The 21208-nt window shown below is 33.1% G+C and overlaps 2 protein-coding genes and 1 pseudogene across 2 annotated transcripts; 1 reads left to right on the top strand and 2 right to left on the bottom strand.

Annotated features, from left to right (window-relative positions):
* Nucleotides 1–9228: 9228 nt before the first annotated feature.
* On the top strand, nt 9229–14596 carry LOC109789149 (cytoplasmic dynein 2 light intermediate chain). The gene is made up of 3 exons (XM_020348039.3): nt 9229–9533; nt 9652–9840; nt 14280–14596. Exons 1-3 carry the CDS (start codon nt 9303–9305, stop codon nt 14361–14363), a joined length of 504 nt encoding a protein of 167 aa, XP_020203628.1. The 5' UTR covers nt 9229–9302; the 3' UTR covers nt 14364–14596.
* On the bottom strand, nt 10525–14205 carry LOC109789148 (uncharacterized). Its single transcript, XM_020348038.3, has 4 exons — nt 13533–14205; nt 11466–13234; nt 11267–11382; nt 10525–11185 (listed from the first exon to the last, which is right to left on the bottom strand). The coding sequence occupies exons 2-4, from the start codon at nt 13228–13230 to the stop codon at nt 10994–10996; spliced, it is 2073 nt and encodes a 690-aa protein (XP_020203627.2). The 5' UTR covers nt 13231–13234; nt 13533–14205; the 3' UTR covers nt 10525–10993.
* Nucleotides 14597–19911: 5315 nt separating the features above from the next.
* On the bottom strand, nt 19912–20940 carry LOC145956401 (uncharacterized; annotated as a pseudogene).
* Between the last annotated feature and the right edge of the window lie 268 nt (nt 20941–21208).

Genomic DNA, 21208 nt, shown 5'->3' with positions numbered 1-21208 from the left:
GTTTATATTTCAAACAATTGCGAAAATTTAAACATCCAACAGTTATTAAAGCCAATTAGGTAAAACATATTATCATACAAGCGAGGGGTAATGAAGTAATTTTAAACTATCATTTTAGAAATAATCCATCACTAAATGGGACTGACTCTCGAGGCTTCCCCAGTGGAGTCGCCATCTGTCACCACCCGCCGAAACGGACCTTGGCATTCGCGACGATGGTTGGACTCTTTTTAAGTTTTGAAAAATGATGGATTGTTAGAACGACTTATTCTCAAACTGAGACCTCATCGAGCTAACAATTTTGTTTAAATAGCTCTCACCAATCCATGTTAATCCCAAGCGGGACCCTCCATGGATTAGTGGTTTTCGAAAAAAGAAGGGGTTCTTGGAGTCGCCACCAATGTTTTACTCAAAACATTGGAAAAAGATATAAGGCAATTGATTTTCACAAATCAACTTTGGCCATTACAACCAGAGTCGGGTAAGGGAGTCGGTTACGTGCGAGGAAGGTGTTAGCACCCCACAACGCCCCTTTCGGGTTCCCTATGACGGATTATTTCATAAATAATATATAGTGTAAAGTTACTAAATTACCCCTATTTATTAGAAACGATTATGAGTAAAATATTTACATGATGAAAACTCTAAACATGCAATGCAACAATCAAAAAGCAATAAAAGCGGTAAAAGAAGGGATTTGAAAAGAAACCTTCGAAGCGGGCTTTTATATATTCAAAACGAAGTTTAGGAGGCTTTTTGGCGCTCCTTCCCACTACACGTCCGCTCGCTCCTTTCCCTAAAGATAATTTTTACTATGGAAATCAAAGAGATTTCCCTTCGACTTGTTCGAGTCTCAAGCTAATGGCTCATGACTCAAGAACTTCGTCGGATTGGCTCTCGGAGAGACTTCTAGGGCAGAGAATAGCTCAAAAACCCAAGAATACTCAGCACGAGGGTCCAGAAGTGTGGAAAAAGTGTGGAATGACGTGCAAATGACGTCCTATTTATAGGATTGAGGCGCAATACGGCCTGGGAGGTCAATACGGCCCGTACTGGGTTTTTGAACTACAGTACGGCCGTATTGAATTTGGTACGACCGTACTGAAGTTCAAAAACTTCAGTACGGCCGTATTGATTTCACTACGGCCCGTACTGAGTTTTTGAACTACAGTATGGCCGTATTGAATTTGGTACGGCCGTACTGAAGTTCAAAAACTTCAGTACGGCCGTATTGATTTCACTACGGCCGTATTGTAGTTCAAATGGCTCAGTACGGCCGTACTGAACCTCTAGGAGGGTGTATTGAGCTTCAATCCTCGCACACCCTTATTCTAAGCTACTCTAAGACTTCTAGACCTACAAAGAATCATCCTAGGGTCTTCCAGGAGTCCTTCCGGCTGACTTTCCTTCGGTCTTCGAGAGTCTTCGAGTCTTATTTCCGACCCGGACAATTTTAGGGGTCTACAACTGCCCCCCATTTACTTAGTCGAACGGCTTTTTTGGTGTACCGGTTGACAAGTAAAGGATCGTCCCTTGTTCCTTGTTGCGTATCCACTCGTCCCTCGGCCGACCAACATGATCGGCCTGCCGGTAGTTGCCCTCTTTCGTGTTGTAACGATCGCGTCGTTTACTCCAATCCGACCGCGGTCGGAGATGCTTGTTGCCCTCCTTATTGCTGCCCCCTGCTTCTCGGCTCTCCGCTGCTCTCTTGCTAATCTGCCCTTCCTCCATCTTAATGTGACTCAGCACGAAGGCTCTCACCTCCGACATTGTCTGGCAATTTGCTCTTTCCAGCGCGATGTCGAAAGCTCCAGACCTCAGGCCCTTCTGGAATGCGATGACAGCCATCCTTTCATCCAAAGACGCTATCCTCAGGGCGACCTCGTTGAACCTTTGTAGGAAATCCTTCAGGGACTCCTCACGCTGCTGTTTGAGGTCGAACAAGTCCGACGTGATCGGCGGTTTTTTCTTGTTAGCAGCGAACTGTGCGATGAAAAACCGACTGAAAACATTGAAGTCGGTGATTGATCGGTCAGGGAGACCACTGAACCAATCGAGCACTGCCTTTTTGAGTGTGCCCATGAATAGCTTGTAGCAGACTTCCATGCTCCCTTCGCAAATCAACATCTGAGCTCGGAAATCTGTCAAGTGCTGGCTGGGGTCCTGCGTTCCATCAAAAGGGTCGACTTGGGGAATCCGATGATCCCTGGGGATGATCTCGGCTTCTTTGGCTTCCGAGAAAGGTCGAAAATCCCTGGGGACTTCCATCATGACGTCTTCCTCCACCGTCCTGGTACTGGCCGCTATTCTGGCCTACATCTCATCCGCTCGCCTCCTGATCTCCTCGTTTTCGCGTTGAATGGCTTCCTCTCTCTCCCTGGACCGCGCATTCTCCTCCCTTAAGCCATTGATCATGGCCATCATCTCCTCCATGGTAGGAGGTTGTGAGTTGTTGTTGTTATTGCCGCCTCTCGCCATGGTAGAGTGTTAGTTCTTCTATGTGACTTGGGGCGTAGGAAGAGTTTTACCGTAGCCCCACGGTGGGCGCCAAAATGTTCTGGCCAAGGAGTGCACTAGGGTTTTTTCCTAGGTCAAGACTCAAAGCCAGAGCATTCAAAAGTGTAATCTGCCTTCTTAGCCTTAGGGTTTTAGGCTTTATACTTTCTTTTCCATGGGCCTCATGAGCCCCGAGAACGTAGGGATTTCCTTAACTGCTTTTATTCGGGGAGCGTCATGGAAACTTCGGATCGGAATACGACTGACCAGAACCAGACTGAGGGGGTCGGGTCGCGTGATGACCGAGAGTGCCTCCCCTGACCAGAGCGATCGGGATTGGGACGACCACCCCTATGGTGACGGGCCAAGTCGGGTAAGGACCGGGTGACCCTTAATGAGGTCGGCCAAGGTCATACTCGGCCTGTCACAGGTAGATAGGTCAGGTCAGATTCTGACCTAGATGGTCCACATGCCCTTCAGCCCTGAGCCTAAAAGGCAAAAAGGCTAAAGTGCCTGCTCTTATGAGGTATCTCGGGCATCGACCGATCCAGATGCTAATAGTAATTTTTGGTCTATTACTCCGTTATCAATAATCAATTATCAATTATTAATGACTAAACGAGAGTCATTAAACCAGTATAGTTAATGAGGTATCCGATGCGAAGGTAACTTATAGGTTAATGCTTGAGCTAAGCGTAATTGACCTTTTATATTTACTGTATAAAACTAAAAGGAATACACCTAGAGAATAAACGGGTGGTGTGAGGCTTCATGTCTCTGACCAGTAACCAAATACTATTTTGGAATATAACAATAAAGTTAATATAAAACTCTCTTATTAAAAAACAAGAGAGATAGTTAGTTTTTTCTTTAATTATATGTGTATACACACATGTTCATATTTATGGGTCTAAAGTGAGGTACATATTAATATAGTTTTTATCCTGCACCCACACATATATTTTTGCGGATACATACTTCTGATTAATTATATATATATATAGATAGAGAGAGAAAATCTATTTACTCTAACAATAAATTTTGGTAAACTTTTCATTAGTTCAATAATTTATATTTCATATCAAATTTAATAATTAAAATTTTTAATTTAATAATTAAATCGTTAAAATTTAATATAAAATACGAATTATTGAATAAAGTAAGTTTAACATTGGTCCTAAAATAAGTAAATACTAACCTTATTAGACTTACTAAACCTTTTTTAAAAAAGCATAATATCCAAGTTAAAAATTTAAGTATTATTAGAATTATTCTCTAAAAGTTTAAACATAACATTTTTAATAATCAAGTTGTTGTGACCCGAGATCCTAACAAACCTTAAGCGTTGTTAGAGTTGTTCTCGTATTTAATAATAAATACATACTTTGAAATGTATAAATTATATTAAATAAAAATTATAATAATAAATATTTTAAAATTATAATTTACTGTAATATAAGGTTATTTTTAACTATTAAAGATATTTTAAAATATATAATAAAGTTTTATTTAGAAATAACAATGATAGATTAAAATAAAAAAAGTATTTAAAAACATTCTCATTACGGAAAAATAGGTTAAAACTCTTATTGAAAAATAATTTATAAAATAACTCTTGTTTAAGATGATTATTTGAATTTATATATAGAGATAATTATATTTTAGATAAAACGTACTTATTTGTTTGTAGAAAATATATATTTATTAATTTAATGACTTATAGATAAAATTTAGACTTAAATATGTTTATAATCTTTTAAATATGAATTAAATTTATTTTTTAACACTTAAAATTAAAATTAAATTTTTTAGTCTCTACAATTGAAAACAAAGACATTTCATTGTATATGCTTAAATGCCGTTAGTAAAATATGTCAAATAAAATTTATTATTATTGAATTTGTTAGATGAAACTCATCTAGTAGTATCTTTATTAGTAAAAATATATATTAACTAAATTTATTATTATAATGATATTATTATCAAGGGTCTTTCAGGCAAACAAATTTTTTTTGAAATTAGATCAATTTTAAATTTAAGAGATAAAAAGTATATTTACTCCAAATTAAGAGAAAAACATTTTAGGTCTTGAGGCATTAACCTGCCTTACTCATAACATTCCTCTCTATTTTGGTTAATTTTAAAAGCTTGTATGTAATAATAATATTTTTTGTTAAAGCTTCTTTGTAATGTTAAAATTGCATAAAATGCATTTACTCAATTAACTAGGTGAAAACCAATTGTTTTGTTAGGTTAATGGTGTGTTTGGATGAGGAATTTTACAAATTTAAGAAATTTTAAATTTTTATATTTAAATTACTTTGATGTCAATTTTTATCATTCTTAAAATATTTTGTTTTGATAAGTCAATTCAAATTTCTTAAAATTTAAATTATTAAGTTGGATATAATAATTTGATTCTACCATGATAAAATTGATTTTAAAAATATATTTATATGTTGAGATTTTTGAATTAAATTTTATAAAAATAAACATTAGCTAATTTTTAAATATTTAATAATTTTAAAATTTATTAGATAATATTTAATAATTTTAAAAATATTTTTGAATATTCAATAATTAAAAACATGAAAATATAAGAGATAAGAGAAAATATATAAGTGAAATAAGAAGAAAAAAATGAGAAATTTCAAATTCTTACTTTTTTTTGGAAGAATTTCAAATTCTATTATTTTAAGGAATTTTATAAATGCTTGAATTTCAAATTCCTTATAAATTCTCCATCCAAACAAGTTATTTCACTTCAAAGAATTTGAAATTCTTCAAATAAATAATTCACTCCATTTAAATTCATAATCCAAATACACTAATTTTTTTTTTTATATAGTTATTTTCTACTACAGTGGTGGATGGGTGTAAGTAACTTATAACTTGGGTAGAATTTTATTGCATACACCTACGCCGTCAATACCATAACACTTTTACTGCGTCCTTTGCCTCACTTAAGGAGTGTATTATTTCAGTGTCTGTACCGATACAAATTTCATTGATCATTGGTTCTGTTTGTGTACCTTGTCGTGCATATGATTATTGGATTTGGAGGGTATTTATTAAAAGGATTCATGTTTCATATGTTTCTTCTCAATGAATTCACCCTTATATTCAATTGAATGGATTTGGCATATGTTGAAATTGCAAGGAAACAAATGGTGGTATTATGGGGGTATATATATTATATGGTGCATTATTTATAACTGAAAGAAGAAAAAAAATACATTGTAACTGCTTCATATTTTGAAATTTTAAAGTACTGAAAGTTTAAATAAACTAGTACCATATTTTAGTTATGTGAGTAATTATATTGTATCCAAGAGGAAGAGAATAGGCTTGATTTAGAAGTAAAATAAGATTTGGTAATGTTAGAAGTGATCATGATGATATTTGTAACGAAAATTATGATAGGATAGCTGGCCCCAAGATTTAACGCGACTGCATACAATAGGCGGGATTTAAATCCCTGACCTTACTTAAGCGTGGATCAACCCCTACCACTGAACTATACACTTCGGGTTTGTCTATTTTAGTTTAAAAATTATTAATTATTTTTATTTTTCATCAAAAGAAGTTTTCTCATTTAAAATGTTTTGTGACACCCTTACTACCCCAACACATATATTGTAATAATAAAACTAACGAATAAATTTCTCAACGTTGGTAAAAGGATTCACATAAAAACCTTCACAAATGTTCTTTAATATCCAAAATGATTGAAATTAAAAATTAGAGAATAAAACATAAGAGTTTACAAATTGTTTTCAAAATAATAAATACAATTCCAAATCTATATAAAATTTCATGTCCTAGAAATCCTCTGCCTCGATGTCACAATATCAGAGCATACCCATAATTCAACGGTTGGCATTCTAGATGCCACTCAAAGTCGGATCTTCCTCACCTAAAACATCCACAAACTATATGGTGAGAAAAGAAAACATTTATATATAGAGCACACAAGGAAATCCACAACATCATCTCATCATAACTTGAAATGTTATTTACAAGCATTTCTATAGATATATCATCATTCTATCAATCATGCATCATGTTCACATCACAATTCATAATCAAACCAGTCTATCACAAATCTTGCAATTAACAGTATGTCAATGGTCACGCCACCTCAAGGTCGTGCCACTCTAGACATAAGTGATACGTATTAATTGCCTCACTCATCCCACACTATGCCAGGGGCACGCCATCCCTGTAGCATCACTTACCTAGGGTCGTCTCATCCCTGGTCATATATGTGAGGAACCACAATCATATCACAATCACAATCATCACAAATCTTACTATGTCAAGGTCACGCAACCCTTCAGCCTAGGGTCGTGCTCACTCTTGACATAACATTGTGCCAAGGTCACGCTACCCTTTTAGCAGCCTAGGGCCGTGCTCACCCCTGGCATAATATTGTACCAAGGTCACACTACCCTTTTAACAGTCTAGGGCCGTGCTCACCCCTGGTCATTAGTATGAGGATCTACAATCACATCTCATTCACATTTCACACATCTCATTTCATAACTCAAATTCCATATTACATATAGATAAGTTCACACAATACAATGATTCACATACCCATCAAGCAATTCACATGAATACACATCTATAAGAATAATATAACAATAATATTTATAAATTAATATAAAACCCAATTAATTCACCAATTTAATACAATATTAAATCAAATAGTAAAACTCCCAATTTTTTAAAGAACAGGCACTTTTCTACAATTTCGTTATCTTTACTAGATCATCATTCTTACAAATTAAATATATATTTTTAATTCTCAACACATACAGAATCTAATGAGATCATCAATTCCTCAAACATAAATAATTATAAAATTATCTAAGGGACTCTTTCTCTACCCAATCCCCTCATGTAACTCTACATATAAATCTCCCATTTTCCCCCGTACCTGGATAAACAGTAGCTGAAACTAAAATAGAGATCTCCTTGGTCTCCTCCTCTAAGTGCCCCTCGGTCTTCAGAGAATGTAGAAGGAAAAGAAGAGAATGTAGAAGAAAGGTGTCAGAACTGAAAGAAGTCAGAACTGAAAGGTGTGCTTTTTGGGAGAGCTCTCTATTTATAGGCATCAATTTCACTGGAACGACCCGTTTCAAATCTGGAACGGCCCGTTCTGGACTCTGATGGCATGTGTAAAATTCACATCCAAAACAACCTGTTCTCAAATCAGAACGTCCCGTTCTGGGGTTGCACTTAACCCACAATAGCCATATCTGGAACGACCCGTTCTCAATTAGGGTTATAGGCATTTTTGATGATTTGGAACGCCTCGTTCCAATTTGGGAACATTCCCATCTAAAATTTGTAGACAATTTTTATATTTTGGAACAGCCTGTTCCAGTTAGGGAACGACCCGTTGTGAACTACAAAATCATTATCGTTTTAGTAGTTTGGAACGGCCCGTTCTGGGCTACTAAATTACCCTCTTTTTAGTAGTTTGGAACGGCCTGTTCTAATTTGACAACGACACGTTCTAGACTACTAAATTACCCCTATTGAACTTTAGGACCCTCAAACAATATGTGAAAATCGGGCTGTTACATGTTTCATATATATATATATATTTGTATTTTTATTTTTATTTTGATTATAATTATTTTAAAATTACATTTAAATTGATTTTTAATTGATTAATTGAAGGTCAATAATATATATTTATTAAACTTTTAAATTAATTATTATTAGATATTTCAACATCTTCATACATTATTAATGATTTGTGAGAAGTATTTAAGCTACCGTAACCAAAGTGATAATTATATTCATTTATTATTTATAATTTGTAAGGCAATATTAAGTATTATTAGACATCTTAATATTCTTATGATATTTAACTATTAATGTCCCTTTTAAAAAATTATTAGTGCCACAAATATAAAATAAATATTTGTATATAATATATTTTATATTTACATCTTAATTCTTTATGATACAAAATTGATCTATGTATACGTCAAAAATAATTAAATTATTTGAATCAAAATATAAATAAACTTTAACTATAAGTCAATTTTATTTAATATTTTTAATAAAACATTAAGATAATAAATAAAAATATTATTTACAATAAATATAATTAAAAATATTTTCAAAGAATATAAGAAGAAATTATGTTATTTTTCTTGTATAGAATTATAATTTTACAAAGAGTAGGTAATTAACTACATAAGTGGACATTTAAAAGAAGAAAAAGAAAAGACTTAAATATGTTTTTAGTTCTTCAAATTCAAGATAAATTTGTGTTCGGTCCTTCAAATTTAAAATTATTGTTTTTAGTCTTCGTAATTTTTAAAAATCTTGTTTTAGTCTCTTAGATTATCAATAACATATTTAAAAGTGAAAAATTAAAATGATTATGCAATATTAATTGAAGTTAATGTGATATTTTTTTACTAATAGGGACACCAATATGTATATTTTATGTAATAATATTTAATAATTTTTTTAACAAAATTTGAATATAAAAATTAAAATTTTTTTTTTTTTTTGAAATTACAAGAATTAAAAATAAAAATTTTAAATTTAAAAAATTAAAAATAAATTTATTCTAAATTACTAAAAATATAGTTAAACGAAAGAAAACTTCTTGTTTATTTATATTTAGTCTATAACTTGCAAATGGCAGGAAGAAAAGAATGAAGGGTAATATTGTCCTTTTATTCGGACTTTATAACCAGTAACCAATAATCGGAAGAATCAATGATGTTTCAGAGGAAGCAAAACGAAACATGATTTGCGTTTGATGAATAGCAACGATGAACGCAGTGAAGCATAGATTGTTGCATACTCTTCGCGGTAATGCGCCTACGGAGACACTGAAGAGAAAAGCGTTGGAATTGGAGAAGAAAAGGAAGACGAGGCGATCGAAGAGCAAGGACCAGTTCATCGTCCCAGTTCCCGAATCCCTCTCCTACCTCGACACCGCCACCATGCCCATGGTCGTCGCCGCCGTTGGAATCGTAGTCTTCGCCAAGCTCCTCATGATGGTACGCCACCACTCACAATTTAGATCATAAATGGCGTCATTTTAGTGATTCGTCTCATTGCATACCATGTGTTCGATGAAATGAAGCAGTGACTAATACTAAATGTGATGGGTGGCAGATTGATGAATCGAGGTCCGAAGAGTTGCTGGAGCGTAAGATAAAGAATTCCCCTGAAGGTCAAGGTAGTGTTAGAATGCTCACCCGAGAAGAGTGGGAGAAGTATCGAGAAATCAGACCTAGGACTCCATATGAGTCCAAGTTTTCTCGTCCTAATGCCAGAATAAGATCAGGAGAACCACTGAGTCCGGTAATGACGCGCACCTCACTCTATGCTTTATTTTCTTTTCACGTATCTATTTGGATAGAAGTCTAAAAGTGTTTTTAAGAATTTCTTTGTTAGAAGTAACTCTTTTATTTTCAGTAGAGACAAAAACGTTTTTAACATGTATCCTGTTAATATAAACTTTTGGAGAAGTACTTATAAGAGGATAAAATGAGAAGGCAAAATGAGTTCAGTTTATTCCATTTAAAATAAACTTATGTACTTCAACTTTTATAAAAGTGTTCTCATTTTTATTTTATTTTCTTATCAGAAAGAATTACGATGACAGCAAGAGCCCATGTGTATATTATCTTATCTTTCCACCACTTAGCATACGCAAGTGGTTCTAGTGTTCCAATTTAACTTTAAGAACCTGAATGAAAACGTGCTTTCATGAGAGGAACTAAATCTTGACTACTCAAACATAAAACTTTGGTTAAAGTTAACTTTTTTATCTCACCTATCGATGGCGGATAACGGTCTATGACGGTGAGGCCAAAAATCCTTTATAACTCTATGACGGATGCCATGGCGGCCTATGGCGGACGTCATGGCGGACAAAAAAAAAATAAAAATAAAAAATATATATATATATATATATATATATTATACAAAAACAGCAAAACAATAAATAACAAGCAACAAAACTGAATTAAAACCAACATAATATCAACTTAAATACTTAAATATCATAACAACAATACCATAATTCATTTTCTCATAACATAATTGATTAAAACACAACAAAAAACATAGAAAAACAAGAGTACAGGAAGCATTTTGCTAATCTAATCATCCTCCTCCTCTTCCTCAATGTAATCATTCTCTTCATTGAATGCCAAAGGGGCATAGCCTTCAACTTCTTCATCTTCTGATTTGTCAAAGTTAATATTTGGCAATTCTTCCTCTAACTCCTCACTAATTTCTTCTGAATCTTCTTCAACAACTTCAACAACTTTTCCTTTTCCTTTCCTAGTTGAAGAAGACACTCCTTTGCCTTTTTTAGACGATGCTCCTTCCCCACTTGGAGGTTGCTTCCTTTTGTTACGCCTAGTATACATTAGAGGCTCTCCAACCCCTGAAACATCATAAACTTGATTCCAAGTAAGTGGATCATTTCCACCAAAAACCCTCTCATCTAGAGCTTCAACTTCATCATCATCATCCCCATCCATCTCTCCAACCAGCCATTCATTACATTCATTAATAGGCTAATGGGATCAACTTCATCCTTAAGGTTGTATCTTCGCATGAGTGCTTGATTATACTTAACATAGACCAAGTCATGTAATTTTTTATGATCAAGCCTATTTCTTCTCTTAGTATGAATCTGCAACATTAAATTAAATAATTAAGTAAACATTTTAAAATATTTGGAACTAATAAGACTCTTCAAAAGCAAATTAATTACTTGCTCAAAGATGCTCCAGTTACGTTCACAACCGGATGAACTACAAGTCAAGCTCAATATCTTTATGGCTAGTTGTAAATTGGGGGTTGATGAACCATAAAGTCTCCACCATTGAGCTATAAAGTCAAAAGAAAGTGTGTTAAATATGGAACAATTAGTATAATAGAAGTTTAAAACTCTTAAAGGTTTAGTTTCTAACCCGGTGAAACCTTTTTCCTCATTGCTATAGCAAGTTCAGTCCCAAACAATTCTCCTGCAACTTTATAAGTGTGTAGCTCCATCATGATTTTTTGCTCCACTTGCAAATCTCCTACCAACTTATTCATGCTTGTATAGAACCCTCTTATAATCTCACTATCAAATTCCATTTGAGGGTTGTCATAATACATCTCTGGATTCAAAAAATGGCCAGCAGCATGTAATGGGCGATGAAGCTGAACATCGCATCTTCTATCAACAATTTCAAACACGGCTTTATATTTAGTCTCATTGTTATTGAAAGACTTCATAATAGCCTCCTTTGCCTTATCCATAGCTTCATATATATATCCCATAGCTGGTTTTTTCTCCCCATCAACAAGTCTAAGTACTTTTACAAGAGGTGCCATGACTTTAAGTATGTACACTACATTCCTCCAAAAAGAAGGCATCAAAACAGTTTTACATGCTTCTCTTCCTTTTGCTTCCTTTGATAATTTGTTTGAATTCCACTCATCCGAAACAAACATCTTTCTTAAATTTGATTTTTCTTGGTGGATCCTTTCCAAAGAAAGAAAAGATGTTGCAAATCGAGTCACCGCATGTCTCACTAGCTCCCTTTTGTTTGTATAAAACCTTAACAAACTTAGGGTGCTTGAATGGCTATAAATGAAGCCAACAAGAGAAATTGCCCGTTGAATTATTTTCTTGATATTTGGAAGCTTCCCAATATCCTCCAACATTAAATCTATGCAATGGGCTGCACATGGGGTCCCAAAAATTTTCTTCCTTTTTGCTTCCAACATCTTGCCAGCAAGAACATAATTACTCCCATTGTCCGTGATAACTTGGACAATTTTTTCTTCCCCAATATCTTCTACAATAGAGTCTAGTAATTCAAATAACTTTTCTCCGGTCTTCACAAAATTAGACCCATCAACAGATTTAATGAACATTGTCCCTACAGAAGAGTTCACCAAAAAATTAATAATGCATCTTTGCTTCTTGTCCGTCCAAGCATCTGACATGATGGAACATCCAAAACTAGCCCAATGTTCCTTTTGACTCTTCATCAATTTTTCAGTATACTCTATCTCTTTTTGGAGAAGTGGAACTCTTATCTCATGATAAGATGGAGGTCGCAAATGCGGTCCAAAAGATCCAATAGCTGTAACCATGTCACGAAAGCTCTCCAATTTGATCATGTTAAAAGATAGTCCAGCTTGAAACCAAAACCAGGCTATATATTGGTGGACCCTTGCTGTAGCTTCTTTGTCACAACTGTCCCTTATATTTATTTGCTTCAATTTCTCCTTGTTTTTTGCAATTGCTGTTTTCGGACGTTTACAAAAAAGGTCAATAGGCCCTTTTTTGGTAGCAACCTTCTTCCTTTCATTGATCCCATGTGTCTCAACTTCTAACTCTCTTAAATCTCCTTCCAATGCATAATCTTCACTACCAAAAGTCACATCTTCCATTATTCTTTGACATGACTCACTTTCTTTCATCTTCTTATTTTTCTCAAGTGCCCACAACTCATCTTTAACCTCTTCTGGAACACTTTGACAAGGTGCAACATTTCCCTTCTTTCCCATTAGATGTTGCTTTGCTCTTGTAATTCCTCCTTTCATGATTTTTTTACAATAATTGCACATAATTTCATTTGTATCATTGTCTTTGGTAGGATGACAATGTTTCCATCCTATATCTGTCCTCTTTAAAGAGTTTGAGGATGTTTGACTTTGAATTTGAAGATTACTAGACATTGTCCTAAAAATAAAAATAAGAACAATAATAAAAAAATAGAAATTTAAATTGAAACAATTAGTAGAAGAATTAAAAATAAAATAAAATTGATGTTGCAGATTAAAACTGCAGAGGAAAAACTAAATAAAAAAATTGATGTTGCAGTTTCTGCAGAGAATTAAAAAAATAGAAATTTAAATTGAAACAATTAGTAGAAGAATTAAAAAAAAAATTGATGTTGCAGATTAAAACTGCAGAGGAAAAACTAAATAAAAAAATAAAGGAAGGAGGATTAAAACTGCAGAGGAAAAAAAAAAAAAACCTTTCAGGTTTAAGTCGCCGGAGTTGCTCGTCGGAGTTGCTCGCTGGAGCGCTAGACCACCACGATTCAGGTCACCGGCCAGAAACGTGACCAAAGGGTGGTGGGCGACGGTGAACGGTGATCAAAGGAGGTCTCAAACAACCTTCTTCCTGTTCACGCACACGTTGTGGTTCAGGTTGTTGGAGTCGTGGACCACCGCGGTTCAGGTCGTCGGTGGGAGAGGTGGCCGGCGAGTGGTGGGCGTGGCGGAGGAACGTCGACGGAGACGGGTTGAAGAAGTTCGATGAGCTGCGCGAGTGTTGGTGGCTAGCGTTCATCAATGAGAACCCTAAAACCATTAGGGCATGCTTATTGGGCCTAGGCAAAGCCCAAAACTGGCCCAAACACCGTTACGTCCGCCATCACCTTCATAGCAGAAGGGCTCAAAACGGCCGTGGCGGCCGCCACGGCGGAAATAGCGGACGGCGCCATAAAACGCGATTTTTCGAATGGCGAATGGCGGAGAGGCTCGAAACCGCACCGCCATACCGTTATAACGGTTATTCGATAACCTTGCCTCTTATTAAATTTGTTTCACATATATTCATGGGATATATCATGTGAAAGTGAAAGTTGAAATGAAATAATCTTGATCACACATGATGCACACACAACTATGATACATATGACTTGCTTAGATTGTAAAAATTTTGCCTAAAGGAAGCATTTAAATTTAGTGGCTGAAGTTTCCTCATATGCTGTCTGCAGGAGGATGTGAAGGATTGGACAACTGATGTTATCATGGATGCTTTTCACAGAGTAGAAGAGTATGGTAAACATCGTTCTAAGTAATGTAACTTGTCCTGATATTAACCTTGAATTACCCCCCCTCTTTTTTTTTTTTGCTTTTTTAAATGTAATGCTTAGATAATTTCCAGTACTGTGTTTATGTGATCTCTGTGATGAGATGGATTGGAATCATAATAACTACTACAGTTACCTACATTTTCACCTAGGAAAATTGAATGAATTTTTGGCAAACATGAATTACTGAATGGATCCTATATTAATATATCTTTGTGTAATTATGCTTTTATGTACTTTAAAACAATATAGGATAACTACTGTGGAGTGTGTACGATTATAACATCATAAACTTTAATCTAAAATAACACCTAAATTAGACCAGGCCAACATGCAATTTCTGACTTTGTACCAAAACTGATGTCATTCATAAATGCTGTATTAGTTGGTTGGTTTATATATTGACAGCATCCAAATGATAGTTTTGACTATGAAAGTAGTATGTTTTTTTATGTTCGATTTATGTTTGTCCTATTAACTACTTACTAGTTACAAGCGACAAGCATGAATACGAAGAAGCACTAAACTTTAAAACTGTCCCTAACTATGAGTTTTGAAGTGTTCTGACAGGGTTTTAGTTCCTTTTTATTACTTGTTTCCTTACTTCAAAAAGGTGATAAATGTAAGAGTCTTTTTTTTGCCTCAAATATATCATTTGAAATTCAAACTCAAATGACTGATCCATTATCCATGGTTATAGACTTGTAATAAAGTAGGGACGTCATAATAAATGGTAAACACATACAGGAGAGTTCTAGTTGTCTGAACATAATAGGTATTGTACTAAAACACAGTACCAATTCAATGTTCATCAATAGTCACAAGTTGGATTGTGTGTATTCTGGTTACATTAATAATTAGTCAACAAGGTTTTAAGTTCCCTGCGCCATGGGGAGAAAAGATTAATGTATGACTGGAGGAATGTTTTTCAAACTAATTTTGAAATGTCTTAATTTTATGAAATTAATTTCGGTTGAAATTGATTTTAAGATTAAATGATTTATGTTTGTAGAATTTTGTTTTAAAAATAAGATTGCAGTAAACTTGATATAAATTTTTTTAACCCAACACAATAGCTGTATTAGAGTTGCTTTTGCTAAAATCGTATTTGGAAATGGTTTCACATTTAAAATAGGAGCCAAACGGGAAACCAAATACGTCTTGAAAATGTAAAGCATTAGTAAACAAATTTTATTTCATTTTCTACATGACGAGCAAGGAGATTTATCAAAATGTGAGTATAAAATTCCCAAACGTAGACCATAATAAGGTTGTTGGTTATGAATTTTTTACTATTATAATATTTTTTATAAAAAAAATTCTCTAAATAAAACCTCTCAATTTATTTACTCGAATAGTACTGTTTATTGTAGCCGTTCGGAATTCGATTTCCGGAGAATTGAATTCTAAAAAATATATTTTGTATTTATAATTTTATGAAATTTAATAATTTATAAATATAATAAATTAAAATTATAATAATTTATAATTTTAGAAAGTTTATATTTATAATAAAATTTAAAATTTAAAATAATAATTTTAATATGTAATTTTTATAATAAATTAGAAATTTAATAAATAATAATTTTAATACGTGATATTTTTAATAAATTAGAAATATAATAAATAATAAATATAATAAGTTATATTTATGTGTGTATTTTAAAAAATATAAATAAAATATATAATTTAAATATCTTTATAATTAGTAAATATAACAAATTAGTGTGTAATAAATATATTAATTATAATTATAATAATGTATAATGTCAATAATTTATAATAATTATAATTTATAATTTAATAATTTATAATATTAATAACTTAAATATTACATTGATAAAAAGACAAAGTGCATTAAAAGTAAAAATTTATAAAATTGTTTATAGAGCGCAGAGAGTTAATTCTTTCTAACGTTTGGGCCTAGGGAATCAATTCCTTCTAGTGCGTGAGGCGCAGGGAATCCAATGCTTCCATTATAAATACACTCTATGTCCTTTATTCTTTTTATTCACCTTCAGCTTACATTCTAACCTTGTTCATTCCCTTTTTCCCTCCTAAGCCTATCATCTGAATTACGTTTATTTCCTTTCAACCCTTCATAAAATGACTTCTTCAATCTACGTTATTGTTCACTCAGATGGTTCCATTAACTAATGTCTGAATGAAAGAGTCACCTTCTCCTCCCCATCTGCAAAATTATTTCGTATCAAGAAAGGAATTAGAGAATAGGAAGGGAAAAATCATCATGAACAGATTCTTCACCATGTTATATATCCAAGAACATTAGGTCAAAGATAACCCAACAAGGAACATATATAAGAAACTACATGAAGGAAAGGTATGCCAGAATTTCTGCTACGCTTCTTGAAAAGTGAACAGAGGGAGACATTCTTCTGCATCCCTTCAAAGCTTTGATGGGATTGAATTTAAGAAACTTATTAGGTACAAAGGGTCTAGCAATTTCATTGAATACAATCTCCAAAGTGGTCACAAATCACTGACCCAAATTTGTCAAGCAATGGTAGCTGACGCAGATCGTTCATTGTGTTCACATAGGAGTTAGTAATGCATGGAGTAGATTGGTGAGGATGATGATCACTCAGATTTGACCCTCAGCCTCAGCTAGAAACCTTTGTATGCAACTGTCTTTTATCTGAATACTATTGTACGATCTTCATTCTTATTGTATATTAATACGGTGTAAAGAAAATGCTAACACAATTTTTCTCAAATAAGGTCTCAAAACATCATTCACCAAAGCTTGGAAAGTTGATAGTGCATTTATAAACCCAAAAGGTCTTGTCACAAATCCGTAATGCCCCTCTCGAGTTCTAACTTCTATAAGCATTTTTCTCTCTGTCATTTTCTTTTATTTGAATCTTGTGGTATCCATATTTAACATCCAACTTAGAAAAAATGGAAGCTCCAACTCCAACTAATCATCTATTATCAGGATAGGAAACTTGTTTGGCACCATAATTCTGTTTAGAGCACGGTAATTCAACAAAACCTCCAACTACCATATTTCTTTTTCACTAATACAAAAGGGCTTGCATAAGGGCTCACATTTGTCTGATGATTCCAACCTTAAGCATCTCATTGACTAATTTTCTATCTCTGTTTTCTGATAATAGGAGAATCTATAAGGCTTTAGATTTGGAATAATTGATTCCCCCTCCTTAATGTTGTGTTTGGATAAATCATTTCTAAAATTCAAGGAATTTCAAATTCTTAGAATTTGAATTATTCTCAATTGAATTCCCTTCCTTTTTCAAATATTTTGTTTGGATAGAGCATTTTTCAATATCTTATATTTCAATTATCTTGTTTGGATAAAGTATTTCAAATTCTACCAAGTATAATTTTATTTTTAAATATTTATTAAAAAATTAAAGTTTTAATATTAAATTATATTAAAATATATTTAATAATTGGAAATTGATTTTAATATTAGAAAATTTTAATTAATTCAAAAATAGTATTAGACATTATATTTAATCAATTTTTTCTTTATAAATTTTAAAAATATTTTAAATTCACAACATATTTAAAAACTTCAAAACACCATTAACATATGTAAAACAATTAATGTACATTGATTCATGATACGAAATAAATCTATTTTAAACTAAGAAAAAAATAATAAGAATCTTTAACTTTGAGCATAGGTGGTTTAAAATCATAATATCCCATACAAATTTAAACCAAATACTAATGAAATTTCAAATGTATTTTATGTCCATATTAAAATAACAAAAATAAAAGATAGTTTGTCGAAGATATCAAGATCACAACTTCAAGTCCAAAGATTTTCTCCTCCTCATAGAAGCAATGCCTACAAAAGAATAAAAAAAATAACAATAATAATAAGACCAAGGATCAAAACTCAAATAACAATACTTCTTTTGTTATCACACTTTAAATTTACACAAGTATATAATATATGATAAACTACAATAATATGTTAAGCATGAGTGTTGTCTAAAAATAATGAAAAGCCACATGGAACGTGATGCAAAACTTAAACATTAAATAATGGTTTAGATTAGTTTACAAATTGGATTTAAAAAATGGTCAGAAATCAAGTCAAATAACTAACTGACCTGATGATAAAATCCAAATATTCATGGAATGCATAAAAGCTCCAAACCTGAAACATACAAAATACATGAAAAAGTTAGAAAGCTAACTTACAATAACTAATCAAATTAATTAAAATTAAGAAGTTATGAAAAAAAAATTACATCAAGAAATGTGTGTTAAAATATAAGGCCCCTTTTTTTCAATTGGAAGAGCTTTCACAATTGCTAACTGTTTTGGAGTGTCAGATAACCATTTAACAGCTTTGGCCCATTGATGTTGATTAAGGTTTGGTATCAAAGCTGCTTCAGCTAACACTTCTTGAATAAAAGCATCTTCATCAATCGTAATATCAAATGCTTGAACAAGTCGCTTTAATGATTCAGCCACTTCTTTCAACGAATTAGCTATTCCATCTTTTTCTCCTGTCTTTCTCCTTTGAGATTGTGTGCTAGTAGAAGCTGAAGATTGACCCCTTCTTTGAGTAGTAGAGCTAGGTTCATCTAAATATATGGTATCACTAGCACCCTCTAAACCTAATTCCCCTTCATTTATTTCTCTGCTCATGACCTCATCAGCATCCATAGCAGTCTCAGCTCCATGTCCAATGGCTCTATCTTTAGCACACAAGTCCACTATATCATCCCAGTTTGCAATCACCTTGAAACGGAATTGTCTTGCTTCTCTATGGGCCTTGAAAACAAAAGAAACAAGTCTGTAATAGGAAAAAAAATTACATTGCTTTAAATAATGATAATATAAAATTACTTACATTAACATACTCATTCCAAGAATTTTCATTGTCAACTGTAATCATGTGTTTTGTGCCATCCCAATCAAATCCACTTTGACTGAGGATGTCACTAACAACGCCATACCATGATCTCCAAAGTTTGATACGATTTTTTACATTTTCCCAAGTGACCTAGATTTTGAAGTTGGTAGTTAACATTACAGCTGCAACATTATATGCTACCCTTTTCCAAGCTCCATCACTCTTGTTGCCCAAACTTCTTTGATCTCGTAATACATCAGCTAATGCACGTTCCATCTCCAAATTCCATGTGAAATAACTTCTTGTTTCCTCGTTACTTCTTTCTGTCATCTTTCATTTTCCCTTCAAGTTCGCTTTGGATGACTCCATTGAAGTTAATACCACTTATAAACCTACACATAAAAAATATCATATACAACCCACAAAATTAACTTGATAAATCTAATGCATAATTCTAGATCATGTAAATATTTTTTTGTAAACAAATGGAAGCTATCAAAAGACAATATTTCAAACAAAGTTTTCTTCAATCTAGTACATAGAAGTCCATCAAGTACATAACAAGAAGTCTTTAATCAATAGAAATTACATAAAAATAAAAAAAAAATCTCCCTAAGCAATGTTTCTTCTAACTTGGTAGTTAGCAAACATATTCATTGCTAATGTATCTCGAAATCTTGTCCATTCCTCAGTAACTTGAATAGTTGCAACCTCGTCTATAACATTGTTTTGAACTCTTTCAATTTGCTGGTTGGTTAGCTCCTCATCAACAATAGATAAGAGCTCCAAGTCTTGAACCTCCAACAGTTGATCAATTTGTTGATCGTCTCTTATATAATTGTGTAACACAAAGCAAGCATTAATAATTCTAATTTGTGTCTTTATATCAAAAAATGAAGGAGTTCTTAATATACTCCATCTTTTCTTCAATATTCCAAAAGACCTTTCGATTGCATTTCGTGCACTTGAATTACGAAGATTAAATAACTCCTTGAAATTTTGAGGGGTGTTTCCAATTCACTCATTTAGATGATATCTAGTTCCTCGATATGGTGCTAAAAATCCTGGACCATTAGTATATCCCGCATCCACAAGAAAGTACTTACCTACAATTTTTAAAAATGAAAATCACAACCTAGAACTAAGATAAAATAAATAAAATACTATTTACATGATATATTACCAGTTGGAATTTCAAGTTTATTTTGACGATGTAAAGCATCTCGTAATACTCGAGAATCTCCTGCTGACCCTTCCCACCCAGGTAACACATAAATAAACCTCAAATCTGGACCACATGCGGCTAATACATTTGTAGAGACATCACCCTTTCTGTTACGATATTTAGGCCTATCTTCAAAAGAAACTGTTACCGGAATATGTGTTCCATCAAGTGCTCCAACACATTTCTACAAAGACCATAAGTTTATTCACATATTTAGTTTTTCAAAAAGGTTTATTTTTAAGTTTGACTAGCCTTACAATTGAAAAACTTACCTCAAATCATCTCCATTTGTTTTCACCTGGAGCTTCTAGATAGGTATGAAACATCAAATAGTCCTGACTCACTTTCATTACAGCTCTTAAGACATTATTAAATTGTCTACTTATTGTTTCTTTAGATCTACAGTAACTAAACTGCACTACTTTGTACTTTAGGTTGTGAGCAAGAATATGTAAAAACATTGCCACCGCTTCAGTTATTGGAACATTTCTTGTTCTTACTAACCCCCCTCTTTCTTGTAAAATTGTACAAAACTTGAAAAATGCACTCTACTGAGCCTTAACTGTTCAATGCAATCTTTTTCCGTCCCTCTATAAAGACGATTAAGAAAACTACGCCGCTCCAATTCCCAATTATGGGATGGTTCCTTAACAAAATAATTTTTATGGTACCATGCTACTACACTCATAACCATATGAACCACATAAGCAACAACCAATATGGTTATCTCCTTGAACTCTTCTCTTTTAC

The sequence above is a fragment of the Cajanus cajan genome, chromosome 3 (genome assembly GCF_000230855.2).
Source record: "Cajanus cajan strain Asha chromosome 3, NIPB_CcT2T_4, whole genome shotgun sequence".
Taxonomy (NCBI): Eukaryota; Viridiplantae; Streptophyta; class Magnoliopsida; order Fabales; family Fabaceae; genus Cajanus; species Cajanus cajan.
The sequence above is the reverse complement of the archived record's forward strand: the minus strand, read 5'-3'. Positions and strand labels throughout refer to the sequence as shown.

Bases quoted from the DNA above. Each gene is read 5' to 3' on its own strand.
- LOC109789149 (XM_020348039.3), top strand. From the start codon at position 9,303: ATGAACGCAGTGAAGCATAGATTGTTGCATACTCTTCGCGGTAATGCG. The intron at 9,534-9,651 runs GTACGCCACCAC...GATGGGTGGCAG, and splicing joins TCGCCAAGCTCCTCATGATG to ATTGATGAATCGAGGTCCGA. The intron at 9,841-14,279 runs GTAATGACGCGC...TGCTGTCTGCAG, and splicing joins CAGGAGAACCACTGAGTCCG to GAGGATGTGAAGGATTGGAC.
- LOC109789148 (XM_020348038.3), bottom strand. From the start codon at position 13,230: ATGTCTAGTAATCTTCAAATTCAAAGTCAAACATCCTCAAACTCTTTA. The intron at 11,383-11,465 runs GTTAGAAACTAA...TTGACTTTATAG, and splicing joins GAGGAAAAAGGTTTCACCGG to CTCAATGGTGGAGACTTTAT. The intron at 11,186-11,266 runs GTAATTAATTTG...TTAATGTTGCAG, and splicing joins ACTGGAGCATCTTTGAGCAA to ATTCATACTAAGAGAAGAAA.